Genomic DNA, 10,040 nt, shown 5'->3' with positions numbered 1-10,040 from the left:
ACTAAAAATAAAATAGGAACAGTGTATAAAGTCCTTGTTGATCCTGCAATTAACATGGTTGTCTATTGACTCCCGTTTTCAAGGACAAGCTAAAATGCAATATTTCTTGCAACTGTAAAAAGCTGCCTTATGTGGCAGCCTGATAAGTGTCCTTGATATCATGGCACAGCTTTCCACCATATCGCAGTGACAGGGGACGGTAAACAACACTTCACTTATTGTTCAGTTCCTATCTGTGACCGGCTCCCTCATTCAGATAATTCCAGCCCTTGGAGATAGGGACGTGTAAGCCCCGCCTGGCTTGCTTGTGAATGAAAACATTCTAGTAGGAATAAAGTTCAAGGTAATTTTAGCACACACGGTCACATTGCTGGTCAATTTGCCGAGCATATAAAAAGATCCCAGCACCTACTAGTTTGGCAGAAGTGCTGCGTTGCCTAATGCCAGACGCACTGCACATCAGCTCGTGTGCTTTTAAAGTGGAGGGCTTCGCTCATCAATTTCGGCGACATTGCTATGGCGTGCAGGTCTGAGAGGTTTGCCAAGTGTCAGTGTAATAAGGATCCCATCAACAGTATTCTTTTCAAAATGCTCAACACGGGGAATAAATCGGAGGCGGGCAGCCCATATGACCATCACCGACACATTTGTACCTCCGCTAAAGGCTGCCCCTGTGAGGACAACAGAAAAGTCTCATTGAAGACCCCCGAGGTGACCTGCAGGAACGCATCAGAGGTGTTACTGAAGACGGTGGCTTTCATTAAAAACTTACCTTCCTTCTATCAGCTGCCTCACGAAGATCAGATTCTGCTTATACGGATGTGCTGGGCTCCTCTTTTTGTTATGGGTCTTGCTCAGGAGCGAGTTGATTTTGAACTGCAAGAACTCTCTGCTCCCAGCCTACTGAAAAAAATCCTCCTTAATCAGCCAGCGAGTGCTGGGGATGCCTCGCTGAGATCTGATGCAGGGGTCCCCTTGCCAGATGTCCAGAAGATACAAACTTTTCTGCGCAGATTCTGGAACCTAGACATCTGTACAAAGGAATATGCCTATCTCAAAGGGATGGTCCTCTTTAACCCTGGTAAGATGTTGGGTTGGTTATTGTGTTTAATTGTAGACTGATCAGCTACATAACCCTCTCACTGCAGCCCATTCATCATATACAGTAGGGCACGGTTCTTCACCTTGCAGCCCACTGGGCAAATGCAGTCCGCAAAGTGTCTAATTGCCGTGTGTATGGTACAGATGTTATAAATGCTTGCAACATGTTGAAATATGATCGTTTTAAGTCTTTAAATATATCTAAAATCACATTGCAATAAGCTTGTGGCCATTCTACTCCCAAATGTTTTTTTGATCTGGCATCTTTGGAGAAGAAGGGGATTAAACATTCTTCTATTTATCAAAGTCTCCCGGCTGCAAAACTGGGGGTGGGGGGAGGGACAGCACCAGATTTATCAAACAATGGGAACCCTATAGAAGGCAATGGGACTTTCCACTTTTCATAAATGTAGAGCAGGAGTGGCCAGCTACAGTTCTCAAGGGCCTCCAACAGGTCAGGTTTCCAGGAATTCCCTGCTTCAGCACAAGTGGCTGAAGCAGGGATATCCTGGAACCCTGACCTGTTGGTAGCTCTTGAGGACTGGAGTTGGCCACACCTGCTCTAGAGCAATTCTTTTGGATTAGTTTTGCCCCATTTTTGAAGCTGGGAGTATTTGATAGATAGAGCCCGTTGGGTGCTACGCATTAAGTGGCTGAAAAGTGCATGTACAGTACAATATGTGGGGGGTTTATCACAGTCTCTCTGCTGCAAAAATGGTGCAAACAAATGGTATCAAACTGAAACATTTCCATTGCCTTCAACTAAATTAATTTTCTTTAACACATTTGATGCTGTTTTTAGCACCAGTTTTGTTTTTTGTTATAATTGAACTGGAGATTACACAGTGCTGTTTTGGTTTGGCACTTGGTATACACATACATGTGAACTTAGTGTGATACGCAGCATGATGAATTAATTGCATGGCTGGTGCTATTCAAAACATATTTGCAGCAAACTTTGAAGCTGCTTGCTGTATAATTATTTTATTAATGACTATCAATTTCTTTGCTTTGTATAATTTTGATCTTGCATTTATTTCCTAGTGATTGCCTATTTATTAAAAATTATAGTATAAAATTACCTGGTTTCAGGTGAGTTGGCCACCATTGTGAACACATTTCTTCACACTGTACCATTGTTATGGCACCAGAGTACGATTGTACTCCAAAAAAGAAACAAGAACTGTACTCATTGCATTTCCAACATACTGTATGTTGCTTTTGAATTGTAAGCTCTTTGGAACAAGTACCTTATTGTGTCATGTATATTTCTTAAAGCGCGTACTTTTTATATTACTATATCATTCACATTCACTTATTTGCGCTATGTGATATGTTCATACCTTATAAATAAATAATTATGATGATAATGTTGGACAGCTACATCTTCTGCCCCATCTTACATCTCAGCCCTAATTTCTCACACCTGCCCGATTCTTGCGTTCTACTCAAGGATGTCTACTGTCTACCCCTTCTGTATCATGCCCTCTCCCACCTAAAACCTCTCACACCTCTGAAATGTCCTTCCCTTCAATATCCGACTAGCACCCTCTCTATCCACCTTTAAGGCTCATGTTAAAATACTCCTCTTTAACAAAGCATACGGGTTGCTCAGTGGCTGATACTATACACCTCATACATCGACCTTGCTTCCTTCCAGACGCCCTTACCAGAACACCTTCCTACTGTCTCTGTACGTTCTTCCTATTTTCAAATTAGATTGTAAGCTCTTTGGGGCAGGGACTCCTTTTTTCTTAATTTTACTTTTATGTCTCAAGCGCTTATTCCCATTGTGTTATATTATGTCACGTCATGCAGGGACAGCTTTAGGGTAGATCGATAGGCGTGGTCGATCAGGGCGCCAAGCAATTGGGGGTGCGCTGAAGGACCGCGCCTATCGATCTACCCCAGGGCTGTCAGACTAACTGTGGGGGCCCAGTGAGCGCTGGAGGTGGCTGCCGGGCCGCCACCTCCTCCCCCACTTGTGCGCGCCTTCTACTACTTCGCTGCTGCATGACGTGGCTTTTTGGTGGGGGCGAGCACGCAGCAGCAGAGGAGTAGGAGGCGTGCACCAGTGACAGAGGAGGTGGGGGCCCGGCAGCAACTTCCAGTGCCTGCCAGAGGCTCCCCCAAAGTAAGGTGTGGGATTATTGTGGGGGAGGGAGGCTATTGCCGGGGAGGGGGAGATGTGGGAGGTGGGAGGCTATTGTGGGGGAGGGGAGCAGGTTGGAGGCTATTGTGGGAGATGGGGCTATTGTGGGGGTGGGGAGCTATTGTGGGGGAGGGAAGCTATTGGGAAGCTATCGTGGGGGCAGGGACGGGGACGTATGTGGGGCAAGAAGGTATTGTAGGGCAGGTGGGGGTATTGTGGGGAAGGTGATGCTATTGTGTGTGTGTGTGTATATTGTGGGGAAAGGGGGTATTGTGTGTGTGTGTGTATATTGTGGAGAAAGGGGGTATTGTGTGTGTGTGTGTGTGTATTATGGGGCAGGGGGAATTTGTATTGTGGGGGTGGAGAGTATTGTGTGTGTGTGTATGGAGCGTGAGAGAGTGAGGGAGGGGGAGAGAAGGGATTGGGGAGAGAAAGATGGAGGTCTGAGGGGAGGGAAGGGAGAGATGGTGGGGAGAAAGTGAAGGGATGGGGGAGAGTGAAGGAAGGAGGGAGAGCGATACCAGCTACATTTATGTATTTTTAATAAGGATACTCGAGAAAGTGAACCTGTGGGTTAGTGTTTAGAAAAAAGAGGGGGAGCACCCTAGCAAGGGGGCGGGGGGGCACCAACATTTTTTTCACAAAGGGCGCCAAAATGGCTAAGGCTGGACCTGGTCACATGTATCACTGCTGTGAAGCGCTACTGTATGTGCATAGATGGCGCTATATAAATAAAGATATACATACATATGTAACCCCCTTTCCCAGTAACTAAGGGGACTACGCATACTGAGTACCTGTTTAGCATACAGGAGGCCTAATCCTCTGCCACTGGGAGCCTGGGGTTCTCTCTGGTTACAGCGCCTCCACCTGGGAGGGATCTTAGCGCAGTAGGATAACCCCTCACAGGAACCAATACAATGAGTGAATAAAGAAACACACACTGGTATAACTAGCTTATATTTACTGACACACATATAACTCTATAATACAATAATAACACAAGGTCCCCACCATGCAATACCCACGCACAATACATATATATACGCCACCCCGGGGGAAACCCCAAACTTTTGAGGTTGCCCTGGGCACCTAACCACCCTGGTGTCCACAGAGTCAGGCCCACCTAAAGTGTGTGGAGTAGCGCTACCCCCTGTGTATGGCCGTTGGTGCACGTTAGGTACCTTCCTGGTCTTAGGCCAGACCAGGCCGACTTGGATGGTGGATCCACAGAACAGCAACGTGATCCCACGATGCGGTCTACCAGATCCTCTCTCTCTTGTTGAAGACGTCCGCCTCTTGAGGGAGCTGCAGCTGGAGGGTGTCCCTTATGTCTCTTAGTTATATGCCTGTGGTCTGGTCCCAGACCGCAAGCCGCGCACACCACGTGGCGTCCGTCACCGGTGTACTAACACTAGGTTGCTATTGGGGAAGCGTCCCTATCTATGGGCTTTCCCTGCAGCAACTACACTCTACAGGGAGTCGGGGCCTAACTGGGGCCTATGTGGCAACTCTATGCCTAGTCCGGTAGCCACTGGCACCCGGACGCTACCTACCCCTTCAGCTGCCTCTCTCCGACTGGCACACAGTCCTTAGCACGCCAAATGTATCTATCTGCCTCCTGTCTTTCACGCAGCCCTATTGGCTGTGCTGCCCCATCTGGTAAGCAGCTCCTAGGGCTGCAGGGATACGTAGTCCCGTGTGGAGCATGGTAATGGCCGCCGCAACTCTGTTCTATTGCGCATGCACGAGGATCGCACTGCGCATGCGCGAGCAGTCAACATGGCGGCGCCTTGCATACTCGGGTCGCCACGGAGCTCCGGTGCTCCAATCGATAGCCTGCAGCCTCCCCCGCCCGGCACCGAGGTAGGGAGGCTCGGCTACACATACATACAGTAGACACAGAGGAACCACCAGTATAGGAAGGACTCTTGATTGCAATTGTAGTTTAGAGGGCAGTGGCCCAGACACCATATAAAATCAATATGGCAGAAAATGATGGGAGATAGAAGTGTGTGGTGTTACTAAGGGACTTGCTTATTATCAGTAGCTGAACGATGAATTACATTTGATTATTTTCATTATTTGAACAAAGGGATATTGGGTGTTAGATTTACTAAACAGATATAAATAGTAATTACCCCCATTTATGGATGTCCCTCACACATATTAACTCAAAATGTCATTTATGACAATTACAAAATAGATATTCCTTGTTTGTCATGTGTGATAGACCATAAACATTTTTTCTATTTTTATACACCTGTCTCCCTGGGCAGTGCGCTGCTTTGTGCATTTATTTGCATATTTTTGCTCCCATGTAAGGAAAACAGTCAGAAAATGCTACATGACCCCATTCAACATGACAGGGCAACGTGACAGCAGCAAAATAGTTAAAATATCTACATTATCCTTTTACACATTGATACAAAAATACTGCCAGGTATTGCATATGCAAAGCAGGGGGATTGTAGTATGTGCATTTTACTTTTATTGTCACCTTGAGAAAACCTGAAGTGGAGGAGACTGGTAGAGCCAGGAGTTTTTCTTATCGTAGTTCACCCAGCACAAAGTCATAAAATCGAATTTGTTTATAGCACCCTATCTCGTACTATGTTAGAGTCTTACCTTTATTCTGGCATTGTTTTTATATCTGAGTATTTTTATTAGCTTCTGCTTTGGATTAGCTGCATGTTAGATGATGTTGCAGTTTGGGTTCTGAGTATGTAGCTCCCTTTCCTCGTGTCTAAGGGAACTACATGTGCTGGATACCTGTCTGGCGTACAGGAGGCCTGATCCTCCGCCACTTGGAGCCTGGGGTGGTCGCATTCTATCTGGTGACAGCGCCTCCACCTGGGAGGGATCCTAACGCAGCTGGATAACCCCTTCCCAGAAACAATACCGGCAGTAAATAAAGACACACACACAGGTATCCCCAACTTATATTTACTGACATACATATACCCTACAATACAATAACCGTGCACAGCCCCACAATACAATAACACCACCCTGGTGGAACCTCCAAAGTACTGAGATGCCCTGGGCACCTAAACACCCAGTGTCTGCAGAACCAATCCACCCAAAGTGTGTGGAGTAGCGCTACCCACTATGTGTGTGTGTGGCCATTGGTACACTTGTAGATATCTCCCTAGGCACTCCTGTACCCAGGTACCGCTGGACAACGAAGGATCCGTCTGATCTCACAAAGTAAGTCTCTACGAAGCCGCTGCTCTTGGTGCGTCCGGTCCACCTCTGAGGGTTGGAGGGTTTCCCTGTGTCTCTTAGAATGCCTGTGGACTGGTCCCAGACCGCAGGCTGCAGCTCACCGCATGGCGTCCTATCACCAGTGTGCTGACACTGTTGGGTGCTATTGGGGAAGCGTCCCTATCTAGGGGCCTTCCCTACAACACACAAGCTGGAGGGCCTGGGGCCTATCTGGGGCCTACGGGGCAATCTGGCCTAGTCCAGGGGAGCACTGCTCCCTGGACACTACCTGCTCCTCTTCCGACTGGCGTGGTCCCCGCAGCGAGCCAAATGTATATTCTTACTCCTCCGTGATCCTGGGAGCCCTATTGTCTAACACTGCCTCCGTGATAAGCAGGCTGCTGGGACTTGTAGTCCCTTGCGGAGCCTTTCCTAATGGCCCCCGCACTGCATTCTCCTACGTATGCGCGAGGCTACTATAGCGCATGCACGAGACAACCAAGATGGCGGCCCCCGCTTGCCGGCTGCGCCGTGGAGCCCCGGCGACCCGATCGCCAGCCTCCAGCCCTACCGCAGCGCTCCCATTCTCCCGACGGGTCCGCCCGCATCTCTGGCGGCACCTATGCGCCTCTGCAGCTGTCCCCCTCCCCAGAGAACAAGGAGTTAAGGGGACCTGGCTACAACTATATTTTTGTGTACAAATAAGTATATACTGTGTGAATGACCTGATAACGTATCATTCTCTCACCTCTCTTAAAGAGTACATTTAAATTAAGGATCATTTGTAGTGTTTTCCTCTTGATCTGAAAGATTTCGGTTTCTCTTTTTTAAGCTTTTCATTGCTCCGGAAGCAGGACTGAAAAGTGTCATCATCTGCAGTGAATCTCGCTCACCCAGTCTCATTTTCTCACTGGTGGTGTCATAGCCCTTGGTGTCTCATTCTTTGACATCAACACTTAACCCTTACATGGTGTCATCTCACTACCTGAGTGCCTGGACTTTGGTAGCTACAGTATATCAAAGGGAAGTGGGGAAGGACAAAGCAATAGAGAAAGATAAAGTATCAGTGATAGGAAATGAACCAGGTACACCCCTGCTACCACTTTCCCGAGAGATACTGTACATCAACTCTGAATCACTATTCTTCATTTCTTAACCCAGTGATTAAATAGAAAGGATACCATTGAAAAGTCACAGGTTAGCTATTTTGAAGGAAACTGCAATCCTCCTGGATCTTTAACCCCTTTTAGAGGGTCCTGCAATGCATTGCAGAGCAAAGTATTGCTGGTCCTTTCACAGCTGAAGAACATTAAAGAGGGGGCAAGATATCCTTGAGGGGGAAGCAGTGCATTTATGATAAATGTAGAGGGGCTACAGGAGGGAAAGTAAGTGTGAATATCTCACGACGGTTAGCAAATGAAACGAGTGATTAGATCTTTCTGCTACTATTAGGCCCAGCAACATACTGTAATAAATAGCTGATGTATTCCCAGGCAGTTAAAAGGTGACATAACACTCATTTTAAACAACGATGCCTATAACAATAATTTTTAGACTGCAATCAGGGATTTATTTCCTTTGCATTTATGTTTCACAGATAGATACTGTAGATAGATGTCTTGTGATTGTCCTTTCCTCTTACAAATACTTTGCTGCTTAAAGACTAATGATGTATTTTCTATGTATATATGTGAGACGTTAATATATTTAAGAAATCTATGCTTTCCCAGTTTTTTTTTAATAAAACAAAGTGATTTGCAATAAGTTTAAACCATTGTGCAATGTCTTTTCAGTGATTTTCTTGGTTGTTTTTAATGGTGTGTATAATATTACCGTAAATTAAAGCCCCCACAGAGTCTCACTTCTAGCTGTCCAGAAAATGCAGCAGTAATTGTAATGTTACAGTAAACAGGGCTTTGTTATAAAGCAGCTTTTTAGTGTACCCACAAAAGCTAACAGAGGATTTTACAAAGGCAAGTTTACCTTTAGAAACTTCACACAGCTGATATAGTACAACTCCCCACAGTTAATGTAGTATAGTGTAATGCGGTGCACACTTTACATGTAACCCTTTTTTTTTTTTTTTAAATGATTTTCACATTTAAATCCTGCATCATATAAAATAGTCCATTCTTTCTGTTTAGTAATTATTGCTTTTCTGTTTCACAGATGTCAGGGGCATGCGATTCCCCCAGTACGTCCAGAACCTGCAGCTGGAAGCATGGCACACTCTGATGGAATTCACTTCAATGGTGCACAGCAGAAACCACGCTCGCTTTATGTGGATGCTTGAAGCACTTGACATTCTCAAATCAGTTGACCCCAATGTTATTACTGAACTTTTCTTCAGACCCATATCAGGAGACATCAATTTGGAAGAACTGTTGCTTGAAACTTTGTGCATCAAGTAGAACACCACTTCGGAAAATTCCAAACCGGTGTTTTATGTTACTCTCCATCACGTATTGCCTAAAGCAGGGGGGGTCTCCAGGAGGAAGAGTATGGCAACTTGTCAGCCGATGGCCAATTGAAACCCTCCATGAATCAGGGCTGTTCTATAATTCTATGGTCAAACATTTTCCTTTTGGGTCCTAACAAACGCCTCATGCAAAGAAAAAAAAAAAAAGCACTTAAGTAACTGACTTAACCAAATACAATGAAAACTCCAGTCATCTACCAAAATAGCACTTTCAAATGCATTACAATTCAAAGAGAAGATAACTTTTAAACAGGGTATTAGTAGCACCTGTCTCTTGCATATTCAAGCCGCGTGACTCACAGGATTCCTGGAAACCAGGTCTTTAGTTTGGCCTTTGTACTTCCAAGAATCCTTTTTTATGATGCCCTATTGCAACTAACCATATTGAATCAAACTGTTAACGTGAACACAAAACTATTGATTGCTAAGATAGGAGGATATATTTGGCACATCAACAGTTGTGAGACCTTTTTAATGGACCAACAACATTTTAGACTGACCGATTTTGGGGACTATCCTTCTTATCCTCAACGGCGACAGAGATTCTGAGCATATATTGGATGGTTCTTACCTTTTTGTTAAGATGTGATTAATATTGAAGGGGTTTCAATAGTTTTTCCATATAAAATCTAGTTAGCTCGTTAGAAAGGTGAGCTGCTTATTATTAGATGAAATTGTCAGAGGAATGTTTTACTTACAGTTCTAATTTCACTAGTTGTGAATTTTCCCTGCGTGATTTTCAGGTTAAAAGTAGTTTACATAACCAGCAAAACATTTAATATCTTTGTCAGCAAACTTTGCAAATACTGAGGAAGCCCTTTTGTGTGACATAAAATGTACCTTGCACTTAATCTAAAATATGGTTGTATGTTAAAGATTTATGTTTATTTATTTTTGGAATAGGATTTTAACTCTCCAATTAAAAAATAAAGAGAAATAAAACCAGTGCTCAAAAAAAGTTCTTGTTTCTTTTATTTTTAGATGTCATTCAATCAGTCAATTTGTGATCAATAAGTAGAAACTGCAACTACAAGATTTAGATTTGCCTAATGAAAGACTTGAGACCTGGATGTACTGGTAGTAACTGATAGTAAAAATAAT

The 10,040-nt window shown here is 44.8% G+C and overlaps 1 protein-coding gene across 1 annotated transcript; it reads left to right on the top strand.

Annotated features, from left to right (window-relative positions):
- The first annotated feature begins 352 nt into the window (after positions 1–352).
- Positions 353–9,132, top strand: LOC142493627 (nuclear receptor subfamily 0 group B member 2-like). The gene is made up of 2 exons (XM_075597958.1): positions 353–1,081; positions 8,630–9,132. The coding sequence occupies exons 1-2, from the start codon at positions 517–519 to the stop codon at positions 8,869–8,871; spliced, it is 807 nt and encodes a 268-aa protein (XP_075454073.1). The 5' UTR covers positions 353–516; the 3' UTR covers positions 8,872–9,132.
- Positions 9,133–10,040: the final 908 nt, after the last annotated feature.

The sequence above is a fragment of the Ascaphus truei genome, chromosome 4 (assembly GCF_040206685.1).
Source record: "Ascaphus truei isolate aAscTru1 chromosome 4, aAscTru1.hap1, whole genome shotgun sequence".
NCBI lineage: Eukaryota > Metazoa > Chordata > Amphibia > Anura > Ascaphidae > Ascaphus > Ascaphus truei.
Note: the sequence above shows the minus strand (reverse complement) of the source record. Positions and strands in the feature narration are given on the sequence as shown.